This window comes from Ictidomys tridecemlineatus, chromosome 6, assembly GCF_052094955.1.
Source record: "Ictidomys tridecemlineatus isolate mIctTri1 chromosome 6, mIctTri1.hap1, whole genome shotgun sequence".
Taxonomy (NCBI): Eukaryota; Metazoa; Chordata; class Mammalia; order Rodentia; family Sciuridae; genus Ictidomys; species Ictidomys tridecemlineatus.
Window position 1 is genome coordinate 36994901 of NC_135482.1, and position 22195 is coordinate 37017095.

General features: G+C 38.5%; 1 protein-coding gene across 4 annotated transcripts in view; it reads left to right on the forward strand.

Moving 5' to 3' along the window:
- The first annotated feature begins 14215 nt into the window (after positions 1-14215).
- The window catches only part of Pawr (pro-apoptotic WT1 regulator), a 101580-nt gene continuing 93600 nt past the window's right edge, over positions 14216-22195 (forward strand). Inside the window, exons 1-2 of one of the 4 annotated variants that reach the window (XM_078053105.1) lie at positions 14216-14409; positions 14867-15535. In XM_078053105.1, the coding sequence (XP_077909231.1) occupies positions 15020-15535 (516 nt within the window). In that variant the 5' untranslated portion in view covers positions 14216-14409; positions 14867-15019. Of the gene's footprint in view, positions 14410-14660; positions 15536-22195 lie in introns of those variants that run through there. The other 3 variants (XM_078053103.1, XM_078053104.1, XM_005337989.5) reach the window with 3 other exon arrangements.

Consider the following 22195-nt stretch of genomic DNA (forward strand, 5'->3'; position numbering starts at 1 on the left):
ATCTTTGGCGAAGTATATATCTTTGAAGCATTTTTGTAGGCCAAACAGGGTGATGAATTCATGTTTAATTTTAAATTCATCTAAGCAGAAGTAACATGCAAAAGTATCCAGTGGTGATGTTTAGGTATTTATACAGAGTATAAATTTTTGCTTGCAAAGAAACCAGCAAGCTTTTCAATGTGCTTCAGACCATACAAAATCTTTCGTCCTCCACATTCCACCTCCACTTTTTGCAATTGTGATTAAAATAGTTGGAGTATGGCAGGTGCAGTGGCGCACACCTGTAATCCCAGCGACTCAGGAGGCTGAGACAAGAGAATTGCAAGTTCAAAGCCAGCCTCAGCAAGGGTGAGGCACTAAGTGACTCAGTGAAACCCTGTCTCTAAATAAAATACAAAATAGGGCTGGAGATGTGACTCAGTGGTTGAGCGCTCCTGAGTTCAATTCCCAGTACCAAAGAAAAAGCTGGTATAGCTTCTTTTAGCAGCATCCATAATATTCTGTGTAGAATCAAAAGATTTATCTTAGTCTCATGATAAAAAAAAATCTACAGGCTGGGGATATAGCTCAGTTGGTAGGGTGCCGGCCTTGCATGCACAAGGTCCTGGGTTCAATCTCTAGCACCAATAAATTTTTAAAAAATATTTTTTTAAATCTACAATGTATTAAAACCATTAATGATTTCTCCTAAATTGTTCTGAGAAGGTCTCCCCCACATCAACTTACCCCTGAATTTCAACCACAAACTTCAAGATTTGTTCCTTGGGAAAGTCAGAGGACAATGGGTACTAGAGAAAAGCTTTCTAGTCTGATCTTCTTTTTAAACAAAATTTCTTGAGGACACTAAGGTCAGGATCCAGCTCCGATAAAGCTGATGACTTTCACAACAGCAAACTCCTTTCAAACTTGCTGGCGCAGCCCCTGTTGATGGAAGGAGCAGTGAGTCACAGCCATGTGTGGAGCGTCTGCAGCAAAGCAGCCAGACCAGGTGTGTTTCTGAGCTTTGGTGCTCTGTTGTGTAGACACACTGTCTCTATGAAGTTTTCTTTGACAAAGAAGCTTTTTCAACATTTTGAAAATGAAGGGGGTTTGTCAAGTTTCCCAGAGGGGCTTCAATGGCAATAGCAATGGCACTGTTATACAAATAAAGAGTAATAATGAAGAGCTAAAATGAGAGGCATCAGCAGTTTTGCCCAGCTGTTTGCCTGTGAAAGTAAAAAGGTTTAGGAGCCAGTTGAGATCTGTTTCCAGATATTAGAAGAAAGATCAGTGAGATTAGAAGAAAGATCAGTGTTTCTAAAGGGGGCGGTGCTTTTTGAAATTGGCCTGGCTTCAGTTTTCTTTTGCTCCAAGCCACAAAACATTTCAAATATTTCCAGGATACACGGCTTCAATAAGTTCATCCCACTTATGTGGGGTTTTTGCTTGTCAAAAAAATAGGAAGGTTTTAAGGTTACCCCATGACAAGCTGGGACAAGTCCAATTTTGTTAAAGTTGCAGCCTTTTAAAATCAATCTGTTCTTATAAAAATATTTATAAAAATCTAGGCATTTTACTTTAAAAATTACTTAAATTCTGGTATATTTCTAATGTGCAAAAGTACAGAGTATAAAAGTATCTCAAGTACTCCCACTCAGATTTAAGATTTTTATTAGATCACTTTCTTTTTAAATAAAACATTATAAAACCACAATGTCTCAGCTTCTATACTTTTTTTCTCTTCATTTTTTCCTAAGAAGTATCTAATAAAGGGGTTGGGGCTGGGGCTCAGTGGTAGAGCGCTTGCCTGGCATGTGTGAAGCAGTGGGTTTGATCCTCAGCACCACGTAAGGAATAAATAAAGATAACTGTGTGTTTGTCTACAATTAAATAAATATTAAAAAAAGAAGCATCTAATAAACTGAATTTGATGTACTTGTATTTTTACTACAAATGTATCTATCAACAATAAATGTATCATTCTTTGTACATTTTAGAAGTTTACATGAATGGTATCATGCTTTTGATGCCCTTTTGAAACTGTTTTCTAAAGATGCTTCTGAGATGCTATAAAATGGTCCATTATATTAGAAACATGGATCCACTTGACCGCTGGTTAACCTTTCCACTTTATCAGTCTTACCATTAGTTGCAATGCACATTTACATCCATGTGTCCTTGTGGCTCATCTTTTCACTGTTTATCATGAGTGACTTTTTTAGTGTTAGTCAAATTATTCAGTCTTTTGTGCTTCGGTGCCTTAAAGACATTTTCCCTCATTCTGCTATCTTAAGGAATTCTTATTTTCTTCTTTTGGCCATCTAATTACAAGACAGAAGATACTCTTTCAGCTTTGTTGAAATAAGCTTTTTATTGGCAACAGTCTTTCTATATAAAAGAATGCTGTGGCTTTTGTGTCTCAGTATGTTCAGTGGTTATGTAAAAAACAAAGTCAGGATAAGTTTCATTTAGTATACCCAGTAATATGGTGAGGTGAATATTATGACAGAAAATTTAAGTAATTAATGTCACATCATTATAGTGAGCATGAAGGAGTATAATTTAAATTCCTGTTCTTGACCACACCTTACCTACCTCTGTAGTACTTTCTTCTTTAATATTTATCAATTTTCATATTTACCAACTTAAACTAGGTTTGATATAAGCAAAAGCAGAAGCCCATTATTATAATGACAGAATATATTAAACTCCTAACAATAGACAGATCATAATATGAAAGTCATACACTACTTAACCATATTAGTATTTCTTTAAGTCATAATTTGACATACTAAGTAATTTTCTTTGTATTCAGATAAATTTTATTTTTATTTATTTTTTCTTTTTTTATTCGTTCTTTTTAGTTACATACGACAGCAGAATCCATTTTGATATAATTATACAAGCATGGAATCTATCTTATTCTAGTTAGAATCCCATTCTTATGACTGTACATGGTGGTGGGATTCACTGTTTTTTTTTTTTTTTAAATATCTGGGAAAACTAATACATTTTAAATAAGAAAAATCATCATGAAAAACTGTTTTTCTCACTTGATTTGTAAACCTTCCTAAATCTATCCAGAGAACTCAGATTAGTTGAATACCTCACATTTATTGGCTGGCAGGTTGAATACCTAATATTTATGGGGAATTACTGGTGTTGGAGATACACCCGTGAAGAGAATAGGCAAGATATCTGTTTCAGCATGTTTACATTCTAGGGTGGGAGAGATTGTCAATAAACATATATGGAAGGGCTGGGTATGTATGTAGCTGAGTGTTAGACTGCTTGCCTAGCATGTACAAGGCCCTGGGCTTGATCCCCTGTACTGCAGAGCAAAAATAAAAACAAAAAGACTACCTATGGCTAATTTACAACAATGATAAGTGTTGTAAACACTATAAAACAAGGGACTACAATAGTGACTGAGGTTTGGGATGAAGAATTTGACATTTTTATATTGATCAGAGAAGGCATTTGGGAGGAGGTGACGGTTAAGCAGAGACTAGTTAAAAGGCTGAACTTAATAAGAAAGGGAACAAGTCAAAATTAATTGTAAAGGTGGAAATTCTATCATCTAGGATCTGTATAAGTTAATTTTTCATTACTTAAATGAAATACCTCAGGTAGGGTAACTTTATAAAGAAAAGAGGTTTAGTTAGCTCACAATTCTGGAGATTCAAGGGTATGGCATTGACATCAGTTTGGCTCTGGTGAAGACTTCATGGCAAATGGCAGGAGCATGAGCTAGAGAGAACAATCACATCACCAAACAGGAAGCCAGAGAGGCTAAAATCGCATAGTCATGCTCCCAGTGTCTTAAGGACCTCCCACTAGACTCCACCTCTTAAAGGGTCCATCATCTTACACATTCATCCTGGGGACCAAGCCTCCAATGTATGACTCTCTGGAAACAAACCAAATCCAAACACTTTTGTCCCTTTCCCCTAAAGTTCATATTCATCTCACAGTGCAAAATGCATTAAAATTTTATCCTCAACAGTCCAAGATTCAACTGTTCCAAATCATTCAAAAATCTATGTCCAAATGTCCTCTGAAACTCAAGGCAAACTCTTACAACTGTTAACTCTTGTAAAATAAAACAAACAAAAGCAAACAAACAAAAAACCAAGTTATATGCTTCTAAGACAACGGAAAATTAGGGATACGATAAACATTCCTATTCCAAAAGGGAGATGGAGAAAGGCAACTCAGCCCAAAAGAAGATCAGAACCCAATAGGACAGACATAAAATCCTAGTGGTCCAGATCCAGCACCCTTGGCGCAACTCTGTAAGGGGTAGAACCCCAAAGTCTTGGGCAGCCTCCTGCCCCTATGGCTTTGCTGTTTGCCACCTACCTGGTTGCTCTCTCAGGCTGCACACTGATGCTGGAAGCTTTATAAAATTGGCATGACACACATATGTCATTCTACCTTCTGGGACCCTCCCTGTAACTACTCCCACAGCTCCACAAGGCATTGCTTCATTAGGTGCTCTCTGTGGGGATCCAACTCAGGAGCAAATTTCTCCTGATTGCCTTTGCTTTCCTTTGAAATCTCAGTAGAAGCTTCCAGAACTCCAGAACTCTTGCATTCTGTACAACTGTAGAACAAGCACCACATGGGGGAAAAAAAAGGTGCTGCTGGCATGAGCTACACATGGGACTATTCAGATCAGAGCTGCAGGCATGGAAGGGTTTAGGGATGAATACAGGGAAACAAATCCCAAAGCAGTCCTGGGTCTGAGTATATTTTGAGAATATCATTCTGGTTGTTATGAAGAATAAATATATTTTGAAATTGCTGCTGACAGGATGATGGACTGGATTATGGGGTAAGGGAAAAAAATTAATCATGGAAGGCTTTTAGGATTTTGCTCAAAAAACTGTATGGGTGATGAGACCTTTTATCATGATGGGGGAGAGATCAGAGAAGAAAGAGGCCAGAAGGAGAAGTGGCTAGAGAATTTTGTTTGGCTGTAGTCATTTTAAGAAGATTTTTAGACATTCACATGGAGATGTCAAATGGTCATATGGGATATGGGACTCTGGAATTCAAAGAAGAAAGGTTACTTTGAGTTTTGGCAGTGATTTGTAAAACTATGCAATTCCATGGCATCATCTAGGGAGAGAATGTTGCCTGAGGGGAAAAAAGAGGGCTAATGACTGTGTCCTGGGAAGACCTTAGTTTTTAAAGGTTAAGCAGCAGAGGAATGGGTAAAGGAGACTGAGAAGAGTATCCATTGAGGTTGGAGTGAAAGAAAACTTTTCTGGTGGATTAAAACAAAATTATAAGAAGGAAGATTTAAAGGATGGGGGAAACATTATTTGTGCCGAATAATGCACACAAAACAAAAACTAAGTAGGATTTTTTTTTTTTAAAGATATAAGCACTGGGTTTGTCAACATAAGGTTTACTGATAATTTTGACAAGCATAGTGAGTAATAAGAGGAGTGGTGAGGAGGACCAAAGACCATTTGGAAATGATTAGAAAAAGAATGGTGAAAGTAGAAGTAGCAAAATTCTTCTTCCAAGAATTTTGAACTGAGAAATAGAACATTGACCAGATTGGATTCTAGAGTCAAAGGAAGTTTATTAAGATGGTGTGGTAGACAGATAATGATCCCCCAAAGACTTCCAGGCACTAATCCATGGAATTTGTGAATATATTTAGTTACATGGCATAGGGGAATTGAGATTGATAATCAGCTGACCTTAAAATAGTGAGATTATCAGGGAACATCTAGGTGGTCCCAAGGATCCTTAAAAGTGGAAAAAAAGGCAAAAGAGAGACTCATAGGGTGATGTGAATATGGTGCACAAAGAGGACCACCAGCTTGCTTTGAAGATGAACAAAGAGGACCACCAGCCAAGGAATGTGTGTGGTCTTTAAAGGTGGGAAAGAAAAAAAAAAACATCTAAAGGATTTTCCATAAAAACTTCTACCTTCTAAAAGGAAATGTGACCCTATGGGCCTCTTGATTTTAGCCCAGTGAATCTGGTGTAGAACTTCTTAAAAAAAAATTATATATATTGTGAATGGACCTTCATTTTATTTATTTACATGTGGTGCTGAGAAATGAACCCAGTGCCTCACACATGCTAGGTAAGCGCTCTGTCACTGAACTACCACCCCAGCCCCTGGTATACAGCTTCTATCCTATGAAACTTTGAGAAAGAAAAGTTTAAAAATGACTTGTGGAAATGTCTTGTAAGAGTAAATAGGAAACCAATCAGAGGGAATTAATAGAGCTCGTTTCTGTGCTTAAGAAAATGATTTAATAGAGCTTTTTTCTGTGCTGAAGAAAATGATTTAATAGAGAAGAAATTGATTGTACATGACAGATAGTTATAATTGTAGGATCAAAGCCCTTAAAAGGAGAGACACAGGCAAAGAAGTTCATCTTAAAAGTAAGAAGGCAGATCAGGTGGAGGTATATGGGCAGAGTTGTCTTAGATGAGGAGCTGTATTCTGCATAGTTACTACTTTAGTCAGTGAAGTATGAAGGCAAGTTCATCAACTCAAACTAGTCATTTTAGAGGACAGGCAGGGAGGCCCACTAAAATTTGCCAGACAGTGTGGACTTCCCAGTCAACTGTCTTGCATTTAAAATGGGATTAGGAAACATGTCACATTGTTTTAAACCTAACCTTATTCCACTGAGCAGGTATACACAGAGAGGAGGTTGATAATGATAAACTTCAGAATTGAAGCTGAATAAGGAAGTTAGGACATGCAAAGGATAGGCAATGAAAAGTTGGTAGGACCTGTAGAACAAAAAAAAGGCTGGAGTAGGGGTACTAGAGTAGGTATATAGACGAGGTGGGAGGTAGTGGTTGAAAAATAGAATGGCCAGAGCTGAGATTTTAGAGGTACAAGTACAGGTGATGATGAAGTCAAAAGACTAACTGTGGGTGAAGAGGAAAAGGGTTACTGGGAGTGAGGAGGTCAAATATCTGAGATTCCAGCAGATTAATGATATTTTTAGCTGTTATCACTAAGAACTAGACATAAATAGGAGTGCAGAGGAAGATAGCCAGTCAGCAGTTCCTTGGTAAGTAAGAGTAACTGGGAAGTGGGTTGATGATAGAAATGAGGAAATTCTTCCAATTATCAGATGTGTAATATAAGCAGAGAATTCTGTTTTCACTGACATCTAGTCAAAACTGAAGTTTTATCCTAACAGGAATATAGTAAACCATACAAGGTATAAAACATGAATGCTAGGGCTGTGGCTGTGGCTCAGTGGTAGAGCGCTTGCCTGGCACATGTGAGGCACTGGGTTCAATTCTCAGCACCACATAAAAATTAAATAAATGTATTTTGTTCACCTACAACATATATATATATATATATCCTCATACACACACATATATGAATGCTCAATGAATTATTATTTTTTCCTTATGGGAATAGTATGAAACAGAATTCTTGAGTCTATGATACATTGTTATACCTTTAAATACCAGCTCATGTGTAAGACAATGCAAGAAAAATTAGAGGTAAGATGATTGGATTTTGAAAACCTTAACCCAATCAGCACTTTGATCCACTGATAGGATTAACTGGGTGGGCACTGTAGGCAGGTAGGGTGTGGGTGAAGGAGGTGAGTCACTGGGAGCATGCCTTTGGGATTTATATTTTGTCCCTAGTGAAAAGAGAGTTCTCTCAGCTTCCTGATTGTCATGTCTTGAGATATTTTCCTCTGCCCACACTCTTCTTTGGTGATGTTCTGCCTTACTTTGGGCCCAAAGTAATGGAGCTGGCTATCCATGGACTGAGACCTCTGAAACCATGAGCGCCAAATAAACTTTTCCTTTTATAAACTTGTTCTTGTTGGATCTAATGGTCACTGTGATAAAAAAATGGACTAAAATATGAATAAACATACATTTACTTATATTACAAATAGTGAATACATCTGGATGTGAAATTACACATACTTTATGTACCAATATATAATAACAAAATCAATAATAAAGTGCACATACAACAATATTGTGAATAGGTCAGGTTTTTAAAATATTCATCGAATTTGTCAATTTGTTTAAACATAATTAAAAATATTTTTCATTCAAACTATTTATTTTTATACCTACTCTTTCTTAAAGAAGGTTCAAAAATTGTATAAGCTTCAGTTACCATAGAACCCAGATCTTTCCTGGTAAAGCCAAAATTCTGGTATTAGATTACCTGTAAGCAATTACAAGAAGATAAGTCTCTGGCTGTATAATGCATAGTTTACTAGGGCTAAAGAAAATGAAACAGCTGGAAAAGAGAAATACATCAATAAGTAACACAGATGTCAGAAAATTTCCCCCCCTTTAAAAAAATAATAGAAGCATCGTATAATGTAATGGGGCCACATATTAAAAATAGCCTACAGAAAATAAAACATCTTGTAAAGTTCTTTCTTACAGTGATAATCAGTAGTGGCTTAAGATGTGTAATTCAATGAGTAAAGAAATAAGATGTAGAGGTCTCTACTGATCTGAACCTACAGAGCACATTTCACAGTATCTGGAAATCTGCAAAGTAGATTAATTGGATTTTCTACTATAGACAACAGATTAAACACACGTTTATCCTTTTTTCACTTAAGTCACTTCATTAAAACAAAAAATAAAATGATAAACCAGTAACAATGAAGAGGATGAGATATAAGAAGGTAACACTGGAAGATGCAAGATGGATAACAGCAGGTAAAGATGAGTTCTAATGATGTACAGGAGACAGAGTCAATAAGGAGTCATCCTTTTTGTCCTGCAGACCCCTGAAGAAAGTTTAGGAAATTGTAAGCAGCAGCATATAATTCTGAAAAGGAGCAAAGGATGGAGAGAAAACAGAAAGATTAGTTCAAAATTGACACAAGAATGGCTGGATTTTCCTGTGCCCTCTGCAGGGCTCATTAGCAAGGAAAGCTCTTTCTCCTGATCCTGCTGGAGGACTGAAAACTCACCTTCTGCAGATGTTGAATCACAAATGCACTGCACTTGAGAATGCCAGGCATACTGAGCATATGCATTCACTAGAAACCTGCAAATTGAGTAATGAGACTCCCCCTGTCCTTCTTCCTTGCTTGGCACCTGAGACAGTTGGCAACAGGCAACACAGTCAGAGACACATTTTTCTTATGGAAACTGATGCAACCAAAAGAGAAGCTGCATAAATGCTGACATATGTATGACATGACACATGCCTCCACAAAATGCCTGGGACTTTTTAAACCTACACCCTTAAGTCATCAGGTTCCACCCTTTCACAGAAGGGCTTCCAATCAACTTTCTAGTGCTTTAATCAATCTTAAAGATGAATGAACAGATGATTGATGAACAAAGCTCTCACTTGAAAGATTAAGATTAAACAAGAAGGAAAGAAGGGAAATATAGGCAAGGAACAGTGCAGGATCAGTAGAAATTAAAGACATTTCCTCAGGGAGAGAAAAGATGCTATAAATGTGACCTAAAAAACATCATGCTATGGAAAAGGAACATTTAAAGAACAAGAAACAGATCTTAGAAAAAAGTAGTGACAGAAATAGAAACTTAATATGCTGGCATATAAAATGGAGAAAATGTCAACAAAAGTAGAATAAAATCCCCCAAAAGACTGAAAATAGGACAGAAAAGATTAAAAATGTACTAGAGAAATCCTAACAGTCTAATACCTACTTAACAGGAGTTTTAGAAAGAGAGAATGGAGAAAATAAAAGGAAAGAATTACCAAAGAAATAAGATAAGGGAATTTCCCAACTGGAGGGCAGATAGCAGATTAAAAGGGTCCACTATAAAGCTAACAACAATGAAAAAAGATCAAATCAGAGTATATCTTCAAGATATTTCAAGAACTCTCATTAAGAAAGACTCAAAAGCTTTCAGGGAGAAAACAGAAAGGAATCAGTCTTTGAAACAGCAACTCTGGAAAATAGCAGACAATATACTGATGACTTCAGAATTATGGAGGAAAATTATTTCCAACCTGGAGTTCTGTTCCCAACAAACTATTAATCAACTGGGAAGACAAATTTAAACTAATTTCCATCATGCACAGTCTCCATGAATGTGTTATTTATACCATCTCCAGAATATACTGAGGATGGACTTCACTAAAATAAGTGAGAAACAACAAGAAGGAAAATATGGAATTTGGGAAATAAGTGGTCTGCACAGAAAATGATTCCAAGTGTTATAATAAAAACATAATTCCTGGATGACGACAGAGAAAGAGGCCTTAAAATCAATCCAGGGGATAGAGGGCTCCAGGAAAGATGTCCCTAAAAAAAAGAGAAACAGAACTGATAGATTACCAATGTGGGTATAAATTTGTGTATAATATATAGAAAAACATGACAGTGATTAAAACAAACAATGGGGAGTTGTAACTGCAGAAAAAGGAATGGTAGTTCTTTTTTTTTTTTTAAAGCGAGAGAATTTTTTAATATTTATTTTTTTTTTTTAGTTTTCGGCGGACACAACATCTTTGTTTGTATGCGGTGCTGAGGATCGAACCTGGGCAGCACGCATGCCAGGCGAGCGCACTACGGCTTGAGCCACATCCCCAGCCCTAGGAATGGTGGTTCTTTAAGGAAAAACAATTGTAAAAGACATGACAGAAATGCATTCATAGTATACCACATAGCTCTGCTGTATTTGTATTGTAACCATACTATAACATTGAATATGTATTCAATAAGAATTATGATATAAATACAGTGGGAATATAGGAGTAAGAAAAGTATATGTATAGCTTAAGACAGCTAAATCCTCTCCTTTAGTAGGACATCTAAAAATGTAAAAATTAAGTACACTAGTAGATAAGTACATTAAAAAACTCTTACAAGCAGCACAATTCACAATAGCTAAATTGTGGAACCAACACAGATGCCTTTCAATAGATGATGAATGCATAGGGAAACTTTGATATATATATATATATATATATATATATATATATATACACATATATATACACACACAATGGAACATTACTCAGCATTAAAAAAGAATAAAATCATGGCATTTGCAGGTAAATGGATGGAATTGGAGAATATAATGCTAAGTAAAGTAAGCCAATCCCAAAAAATCAAAGGCCAAATGTTTTCTTTGATATGAGGATGCTAACTCATAATGGCAATGGGGGGGCATGGGAAGAATGGAGGAACTTCAGATAGGGCAAAGGGGAGGAAGGGGAAGAGAGGGGTTAAGGGGTAGGAATGATGTGGAATGAGTTTGACATCATTACTCTAAGTACATGTATGAAGGCACAAATGATGTGAAAATACTTTGTGTACAATCAGTGACTTGAAAAATTGTGCTGTGTAATATGAAATGAATTGCATTCTGCTATCATGTATAACAAATTAGAATACATAAATAATTTAATTTTAAAAAATCCTCACAAAGAGCAGAAACTGTAAGTAGAGTTGAAAGTTCTGCATAAGGGTTTTTTGTAGTTGGGATGGTAAGAAGGGATTGCTATCTTTTGTTATAATCCTCTGGAACTAAATTATTTAACTTTTTATAGTATGCAAATGTGTTATTTTGATTTAAGGATATGTTCCAGAAATATCTGCATTGAAGTCAAAGTGGCTATTTCCCAATATATTATTAGTTATTTCAACATATAGAAACAAGTTATTTCACATCATAGCATAGATAATCCACTGTCTGGAAAACATTAAGTAAGACTTAACATATATAATAAGTTTCACTATGACATTTAAAAATAAATTGTTTTATTAGCATTATCATATTTTTCTTTACTATTAAGGGCAATGGGTCGCTAAAGTTAGTTATTTCAGGCCAATTCAATGGTTCTCATTGTCACCCGGGACCCCATCACCAATCCTGAACATTTGGCAATGGCACAATGGGGATAGGAGGGAGGAGGCTACTGGTATCTAGTAGGTAGAAATCAATGATGCTGCTTAATATCCTACAATGAACAGGGAAAACCCCAGAACAAAAATTTACCCAGCCCTGAATGTCAATAATGCCGAAGTTGAGAAATCAAGCACTGAGTCTTTGAGGATTATTACATCAGAACTCTATACATAAAGATTGATGATGTGTAAACAATGTAGGACCAACTCAGCTAAAAATATCTTGGTGCAATGTTGGAAGCAGCCTGGCTGTGAAATATCTTTGGGAATACTGAGAATGGCAAAGACAAAAGGTATAATAAATGATAACAATAATAAAACAGTGCTTTGTACCTCAATAATCTCTTTAATCTTTAGTTCCTAGGGCACTTTATAGACCAATAATAACTACTCTGGTACTCACATACTACCTTTTATCTAAGGACCTTAGGCACTTTCACAACACTCTGACAATGTAGGAAGTATTATTATCCCCATTTTATATGTAAGTAAACAGAGGCACACAAGTTAACCAACTTGCTCAAAGCCACAGAAGTCAATGGTAGCCAGCATTCCTGACTCAAGAGTCTATTTAATACTAAGAGAACTGGTAGAAGTGATGCAGTGACAAATTTATGTGACATAAGTGTTATCCTAGTTCATTCAAAGTCTATTGTCTTCAGGTTAATATTGTATATTCAGTCCCTCATTTTTTTTTTAACCATCTCCAGACACGTCTTAGAAACCCAAGATTTTAACTGCTATCTTATTAATAGGAGGTACTATGTTGAGTGCCTTCCTGAACAAAGCACATTCTACTTGCAGTATCACTTTAAAATAAGTCATTATTGCTGATTTTATAGTCAAGAAAGCTGCTGAGTTTCAGAGAATTTAAACATATGCTCAAGATCTTGCAGGTATTTAACATGTTTGTACCCAGACTGACTATATCATCTTTCTACTATATCCTACAGCCGCTCAAAGAGAAAATCCTCAGAGAAGTTATGAAAGCCCATTAATGTGCATACATTTAATACTCAAATCCCCTTTTCCCCATCTTAAAACTCATAAAACAAAGTAGTGAATCTGTAACTGAGAAATTTCAGGTGGTGCACCTAGGTAGATACCAGGAGGCAAATGGCCACTCAGCCATTTAAACCTATTCCCAAGGAAGGCCTTTAATTTTCCACTGAATTTTCCAGAACCTCAACAGTCAGACCAAAGCCCAGAACTGTGTGACTTTGTCTTTGAGAAATACAGGGCATGTGAATCATTTTCTCATTCCCACAGCGGGCACACATTGATTACCCACCTTCCATGTACTACCAGGTCCAAATATTAAGTAGGAATATTAAGTAGGACAAACGGTTGTTGCTAGGGAAGAGTGTGGCTCAGGCCTTCCTACTTTTTACAAAACAGAGACCTAGCATTTGGGGCTTACAACAATGATGTGCCCTGACATTTGATATTATTTGGATATAGTGAAGTCAGTCTACTCTGGTGTCTGCCCGTGGTAGCCCACCCAGCCCTGATCCAGAAATCTTCCATAACTTGTAAATCTTGTAAATGTAAGGATAAGTAAGGATGGAAAAATAGAGACTATCACCCCTCCAGCTCATTTCAAATCAAAATCAATGCTGCTTTCGTACTTTGACAGGGAGTTTTGCTGCTGAATTTACTATTCTGGAAAGAGAAGGCCTATAGAATGGTTAAGAGGAACATTCCAAATAGAGTCAGCATCACCAATAAGATAAAGTGTCCAAAGGAGGTTTGATACTTCTGCAAGCCTAAGGTAAAATAGTAAACTCTTAATAATTCACGGGACAGTTTTAGCCTTTCTTTTTAGGCGATTCCTTTTCACCAGGAGATGCGTTTCCTTAGGTTTCCTCAGGACCACCATCCTAAGACATTTCAAAAGGGGTGAGCGACCAAGAAGAGAAACGAGTGGGTATTTTCTCATCCTGGCCAGTTAGCTCCTGAATCTTCACAAGTTGATTGCACTTTCCCCCTTGGCAATATTCGAAACTTTCGTTCAAATAAGATTATGTACTTAAAAGGAAGAGTGGCGGGAGACCAGCGAGGCGGAGAGGGGAGCCGGGAGAGGGGCGTTGGAGTGCCGTTCCCGCCCCAGAGTCGCAAGCGCCAGGAGGCCGGACGCCCCGCGGCTGGCGGCCCAAGAATGTGCGGTGCGACCCGCCGCAGGCAGAGAGCGGCAGGCCGGGGGAAGGTTTGGCGCACGGCAGGCGGCGGCCGCTGGCCCAACGCAGCGCCGCGCACCTGAGTGCCGGGGGCGGGGCGTCGCCGGACACTGCCTCCTCCTCACCGGGAGCCGCGCCCCTCGTGCGCCCCTCGGCCTTTTCCGCCCGCGCTTCGGCACCGCTCGGCTCCCCTCCCGCCCCTCGCTCCCTCCCTTTCTTCTTCCCTCCCTTCTAGTCAGGGACTTGGGAAAGCAGGGCAGCGAGTTTGCCGCGTTCCTTCCGCGCGTCCGGAGGTCGCGCCGCACCTTCGGCTCACTCGGGGTACTCACTCCCCGTCCCGCGCCTGATTCCCCACAAACTCATCGGAGGTAAGGGGCTGCTCTCGGGCCACCAGCACTCCACTCGTGCTTCGTCCCCGCCTCCTCCGCGAGCCGGTTAGAGGCTTTACCCGGGAGTCGGGTTGTCGGTGACGAGGATCTCGGACTGGCGGTGGCCAGAGCGGGCGCTTAGTTGGGCCGACAGGTGGCGGGGTCTGGCCATGGTCCCACGTCCCCCGCAGGCGCGGACCCGGGTGGGATGGGGCGGTCGGGCCGGGGGTGGGGTCACGCCCTCTCTCCTCCCCTCGAGGGGCGGTGATCGTCGCGGCCGGCGGTGTAGGTGCTTCGGAGAAACTTTGCAGGGTGGGGACGGCGGCGTCTACTCGCCGTTGGAGACGAGTGGGTGCGCTCTGGGGGTACTCGGAGGGGCGAGAACGGAAGCCAGACCTTTGGGTCCGACCAAGACCTCACGCCTCCCCTCCCCGCCCCCTTTTGTATTTCTCTTCAGACCCTCTTGTTGCTGGGGGAGTTTCCGCCGCCCGCGCCAGGGGTCCTGTTCCTTGAGTCCTCGCGGTTGCGGGAAGGAGGCGGCGGCGGGGATCAGGAGCTGGGAGCCCGGGTGGCCGTCTGAGGTGAGCACCCAGCCAGCCCCTCTGGGAATATGGCGACCGGTGGCTACCGGACCAGCAGCGGCCTCAGCGGCAGCACCACAGACTTCCTGGAGGAGTGGAAGGCGAAGCGCGAGAAGATGCGCGCCAAGCAGAACCCCCCGGTACCCTCAGCCCCGGGCGGGGGCAGCAGCGACGCGGCCGGGAAGCCCCCGGCGGGGGCGGTGGGCACTTCGACGGCGGCTGCCACGGCCAACGAGCTCAACAACAATCTCCCAGGCGGCTCGGCCGCACCTGCTGTCCCCGGCCCCGGGGGCGTGAACTGTAGTGTCGGCTCCACCGCGCTGGCTCGGGCGGCCCCCGGCCCGCGGCGGCCAGAGGACGAGACCCCCGCCGCCGCTGCCTCCGGAGCTCCGCCGCCTCGGGGTGAAGAGGAGGAACCGGATAGCGCCCCGGAGAAGGGCAGGAGCTCGGGCCCAAGTGCCAGGAAAGGCAAGGGGCAGATTGAGAAGAGAAAGCTGCGGGAGAAGAGGCGCTCCACCGGCGTGGTCAATATCCCCGCGGCAGAGGTGAGCGGGCGGGGGCCATGCTGTTCCTGGGGCCGCCACCGTCTGGCGTCCTCCACCCGAGGGCTCCTGGGTTCCGGGGCCCAGGTTTCTCCCTGACTCGTCCTGCTGATCCTTTGACCGAGCTGGGCAGGCAGCGGGTGATGGAGTTTTGCTTTGAGCAAATACTTCCTGGGAAGTTCCCCAAACCCACAGTGTAGGACACGTGCTTTTCCAAGCTTCCTGGATGAGGTCTCAGATCCTGAATACATACTTGTTTAGAGCGGTAGAAAGACAACTTCTGGACCGAGACTTGCCTACCTAGACCTATCTGTTTATGCTTGATCAGTTAGGAAAATTGATTAGTGGTGACGATGACGTACTCTAGTTTCCCACGTGTCGGTCTCAAGTTATCAGATTATCTCCTCTTTTGATGTTTACAAGCACCAGTAAAGAAAATGTGGCCTTAGCAATATCCAAGATAGCTTTATCTTAATGAGCCGATGATGAGTGTATCCAATGTACATATGCATGATATTACACACACACACACACACACACACACACACACACACTCACTCTCTTTTTAAGTGGTGCTCCCCATCACGGTTCCCCCACCCCCAGTCATCCCAGTCATTTTAGGACAATAGGGATGCTGCAGCAATTCACAATTCTGTTTGCTTAGAGTTCTCTTTTTGTACTTAAATATCTGGACAACATTTGTGGTAGGGGTGGCGTGTTTTTTTTGTTTTCTTTTTTTTTGGTGTTTTTGACTAGTCTACAGACATTTCTGCAGTCAGCAGCAGCATCTCATTAGATGACTGGTAAATACTTTTACGGAGTGTATAATCACACCTCTACCTGAAACAAAACAATCCTGAACAAGTTTGGGTTACTTTAACAGTAGCTCATCATGTTTGGGAAGTGATTGAACTACTTTTTTTCCCCCCAGAATAGGCACACCTTCTCATTGGCTCTGCAGGTTTCACTTTTTCCCCTCATTTTACTCCTTGCCTTCTAATTCACTCAATTTTGCTACACACTAAATAACTATTAAGAATTTATCAACTTTAATTGTGGTTTAAATAAAAGCATTTGTAATAAGTTAGGGTGTATTATCAAGTATACCTAAAGTTTTAGATGTTAATATGATTCCATTCCCAGAAAATCAAGAGTATGTCTTTGTAGGGTGTATTTTTGTATGAATGTTTCAGAGATTTCTATTAGCCAGCAAACTGTCCTTTGTGGTTTGCTACTTGCACAAAATATCTGTTATTCATTAAATTACTTTAAAAGGAATTCGTAAGAGTGGTAATCAAATTTCCAGGTTTTTTTTTTAACTTAAAAATATGAAGATTAAGAGGAAATTGAAGACAAGGCTTTGGAAAACCTACATTCCTCAACTTTATTTTTAAAAGCTGTGATCCAAATATGAGAATTTGTCATTTTCAGTCTTTACTCATTGTTCATCTGACAGGGGTCTTATTTTGGCAAATATCTTGGCAGATGTTAAAATTCGCTTTTTGTCCGGCTGCTTGTGCTAAGATTATTTTTCAAGTATTTCTTCAAAACAAGAGCAATGTTTACTAGGGGAAATAAGTAGGGTGTATCTTGTGAGATCCTAAGAAACATCCTTTGTTAGTACTCCTGCTTTGAGTGAGAGAACTTAGTGCTGAGAATGTAGATGACTCCCCACTACAATTGAGTCTAATTCTCTGGAATGTTTTTCGTTTGGGTGTTGGCAACTCCTAAATTTAATCTTACTTAAAACAAAACAACCCTAGGCACCCTTTTTTGTGTGTGGAATTTTTTTTAATTGAGTAGGGAGTTGAGGACTGCTTTCTTTTAGTGGTAACTATGGCTCTATCTGTTTCAAGCTGTGGGACCCAACAAAACATGGTAATATTTTACCACAGTATCTAATTATCAGGCTTGAGAGCCTCCTCCCTGTATTTTTAAAAAAGTCTTTTATATTGTTTCAATACTACTGAAATATGTCAGGAAACTTTGAAGGTAAATTATTTTCATGTCTTTAGATTTTTTAGAATTATATGCCATTTCTTCTAGTAGTTTCCAAAGTGAGAATGCCACTTGCTGTGGAGGTTCTTAAGCACTCCTGTTTTAGAAAGGCATATTGCATTTTATACATATTCCATTTTATAAACTTTTATAAACTTTTCAATCTGTCAATAGTCAAAAGTACACTTACATTTTATCTAATGTGTAGTAAGATCCACTTTCAATTTTCCCAATCAAGTTTATATTAGAATAGTATGTAGTTTGTATATAGAGAGCCTATTTTAGTGAGTGATAAGTTTCTTTAGGAAATACACATTAAACATCTGTGTGAAACAGTTGTGGTTTTTATTAACTCATTAGAGTATTTCATAATATTGTTGTAAAGATGTATGACAGCACCTAAAGGTAACAAAGTCAGCTAGGAGGTAGTTTAGCAAGGAAGCAGGCTAAAAACTAAAACTGCCAGTACCATCAAAAACCAAAAATAGGGGTTGAGGTTGTGGCTCAGTGGTAGAGCACTTGCCTAGCATGTGCGAGGCCCTGGGTTTGATCCTCAGCACCACATAAAAACAAATAAGCAAAATAAAGGTATATGTGTAACTAAAAAATAAATATTAAAACAAAACAAAAAAAACCCCAAAACACCCTGGCTGATGCAGTTTGAATATAGGGTAGGTACTGAGTGTGACAACCATAGAAAAGTCTAAATATCCAGCTGCTCTTTAATAAGATAAATTTTGTTTTTCATTTTCTAAAAGATTTTTTTTTTTTGGTAACAGCTTGCCTAAATTGAACAATTTGGATGTGACATACTTCCTGTCAATAATTTTTGTGTATGTTTATCAGATTAGGCAAATGTTTATTACATGACTGTGTTCAAGGCACTGTCCTAATAATAAGCACTAGAAGAAACAAGAAGAATAAGGTAGTGTATGTTCTTAAGAAGCAAGACTGTAATCTAGAAAGAAGACATAAGACATAGTTATATGAAAAACTTAAGTAGTGACTTAACAGTTTAAAAGCCATTGGAGTACAGCATGGAATTGATTATTCATTACAAATATTTTGTTTAAAGGAAAGAGGTGATAGGGTTGGGAGAAGCTATTGAGGTTGAGAGTTTTGACTTGAATCATGAATATTTCTATATCTATGTTTATATGTATGTCCTCACATACATAAATATAGTATTGTAAGCATCAGATTGCAGATCCACACATTAATATCATGTGTGGATCTCCCCCGTGCTGATTTTTTACCCTCTCCACTACCATTCTCACTCCCTTATGATTTAATGCACCTGGAATGTATCCCAGGCATTGATACTTTTATAAGCTCTCAATGTAATTCTAAAGTGAGTCAGGGTTAAGAACTATTGGACTATAATTAGGGATACCAAAATGAACACAGGCATTTTTAACAAGGTGTTCTTTCAAGCAAAATAAGGAAACAGATAAATACCATAAGGATTAGTATAGCCTAGTCCCTGATCAGGGTACCTAACTCAATAAAGAGGGATAGTTGAAGAGGTCTTCCTCAGTAATTGGTTCACAGAGTGCTTGTGAAGTTACTGCTGTTGAGTAGTAGGTTTGCATGAATGAATTAGTGGATATGATTGCCATAGAAAATATAATCTTTCCATAGGTAGGGGTAGCATTGAGGTATAAAAGTTAACGTATTAAAGCATTTTTGCATATTTCTTGGCTAAAGTGCTTTATGTACTTTTTTAATGCTTAGAGCAATCTCACATGATAATTACACTCTTTGCCCCCCATTTTCAGAGGAGAAAATGGAGACTTTTAGAGCTTAAATGACTCAAGATCACAGACATAAATATATGCAATTATTATATGTCAGTTAAAAAGATTTCATAGAAAGCGATAAAGCACAATTTTAAATGTTCTGTGTGGTTTTATGTGTGTGCATGTGCACGCACATGCATTGGGGAAAAGGGAAATTTTAAACAATTAACCTATTTTGCATTATTTAACATTTTCCTAGGTTTTCTTATAGGTTGATTGATTGATTGTTGTAGTTGGACACAATACCTTTACTTTATTCATTTACTTTTATGTGATGCTAAGGATTGAATCCAGCGCCTTGTACCTGCTAGGCCAGTGCACTACTGCTGAGCCACAACCCCAGCCCTCCCTAGGCTTTTTTTTAAAAAAACTTTTTATTTAAATATAAATTAAACATTTGAAGAAAACAGTAAAAGCATGGAATTGAATAGAAATTAAGATCAAATTTATAGGCTTAGAGATTGCTTTCTGATTTTATCTATAGTTTACTTGGCAAAATTTTGCACATCAGACTATCAGCAAAATGTAATTTTATTTTTGGTTAGTGGTCCAAAAATAGGAACTTTGATATTACTTAATGATATATTATTTTTCTGTCAGGATGGATTACTCCTCCATAATTTGAACTCGAGATGTAAAAGGGAGGGAAAAGGAGCATTTAAAATATAGAAAACACTTTGACATGAACACAATTTAAGTCATAATTATTTAGTATATTTACTAAATATCGCATAGATCTTGTTCCACTTAGTATACTTTACAAATGTTTTTTGGTATTGCCATTATGTTCCAGACAGTCTACCTTTCTATGTGATGAGTCAGGAGAGAAACTAATAATGACTCAAGTAGAGAAAATCTGATTGTGAATGGAATAAATATAGGATAAACACTGAGGCTAATAACATAATTAGCCCAGCTTTCTTAATGTTCAAGCTCAGTAGTAAGGTAAATTGAAATCTTAATGTTATCAGGATTTGTAATGAGTTGCCTGTTGCCTAAGATGGAATGCTATTTCTTATAACAATAGTAATTGCATAATTAAAGTAGGTGACATTGGTAGTGTGTTTCTTAAGTACCAGGCACTGTTCTAAGCACTTTGCATTTAATTATCATTACACTAAAGGACACTAAGGGAAAACTGGGCAGAGAGTAAGTTATTTACCTGCCAGAGATCACATGTGTAGAAAGAGGTAGAAATAGTTTGCTTTCACAATCTGGTGGTTAATAGCCATCTTACTATTCTTGAATGTATTAAATACTGTATATCTAATTTAAAAATACAAAGATAATTTTTCAACATATTTTTTAGTTGTAGTTGGACACAGTACCTTTATTTTATTTATTTATTTTTATGTGGTGCTGAGGATTGAACCCAGTGCCTTGTGCCTGTTAGGGGAGTGCTCTACTGCTGAGCCACAACCGGCTCCATAATTTTTTTTTTTGTAAGGGCTGGCATATAGCTCAGTTGGTACGGTGTTTGCCTTGCATGCACAAGGCCCCATGTTTAATCCCCAGCACCACACACACACACATAAAATAAATAAAGAAAGAAAAGAAAAAGAAAAAAAAAGATGCTAAAATGATTACTATACAAAATTTGAAATTTAACTTGTTTTTGAAAGATGAAGTGTATTAAATTACATGAACCAATAAATGCTCTTTGTTTTTTATTTAAGAAAAAAAAGATGAAGTGGAACTTTGGAAAAAATTGAGAGCAAGTAAATGTATAGCTAATGGTATTAAAATTCTTAAAATCATTATCAAGCTAGTGGCCAATTTATTGTCTTTATTGTTTCTCTTTTGATTTTTAGACCTACACTGCAGGCCAGAATATAATTGTCATTTAATAGTAATGCTGATACAGTGTGTTAGAAACTAAATTTATTGGCAAATAGTAAGATTAGAAATTTTCTCAGTGCTTCTATTTTTTCTTTTTAAAAATTGAGATCATTCACATGTCATAAAATTTTCTCTTTTAATAAGTGAACAGTTGGGGATGGGAGTACAGTACAGCTCAGTGGCAGAGTGATTGCCTAGCATGCATAAGGCCCTGGGTTTGATCCTGAAGCACAGTACAAACAAAAATCCAGCTCAGTTAAGTGAGTTTTAGTGTATTCACAAAGTTGTACTGTAGGTATTTATGTTTTCATCTTAATTTTTCATTCGCTCCTAGAACCTTTAGTAGCTAAGTTTTAGGTCAAACTAAAGCCCAATGGTATTTGAACCATGAGAAGCGAATAATCACTTAAAACAATTCAATATCAGCTTTTCCTATAGTTCACTGAGAAATTGTGGTAGAATCTTCCCAATTTTAAGTTCTTTAAAACTTGGATTCTTACTAACATTAGTTTGTATTAGAATTTGGTAAAACAGATACTTATTTAATTTAACCCAATATAATATTTTATCTAAATTTTTAAAATTTTATTTAATTTATCTAAATTTTTAGATATTTTTTGTGGAGATCTGTACCGTTCTATGTAAACATTTGGGAACATTGATTCAGAGGGAAAAAAGAGGACTTTAAGACCACTTACAGATTTAGTCATTTTACTATAAATAACGTCCTAAAATATGTAGCTGGGGTGGGAGGGACAGTCTACCTATGCCACTATGACCTGTGTTTGTTTTATATGCAGACTTATCCATGTTGGTGGGCGCAGTTAACTAGACTGCATTTTTTAAAATATTTTTTTTTTTTAGTTGTGGATGGACACAGTACCTTTATTTAGTATTTTTTATGTGGTGCTGAGGATCGAACCCAATGTCTCATGCATGCTAGGCAAGTGCTATACTACTGAGCCACAACCCCAGCCCCAAACTGTATTTTAACATGTTCTTGTGTGATTCTTGTATATGCTAAAAG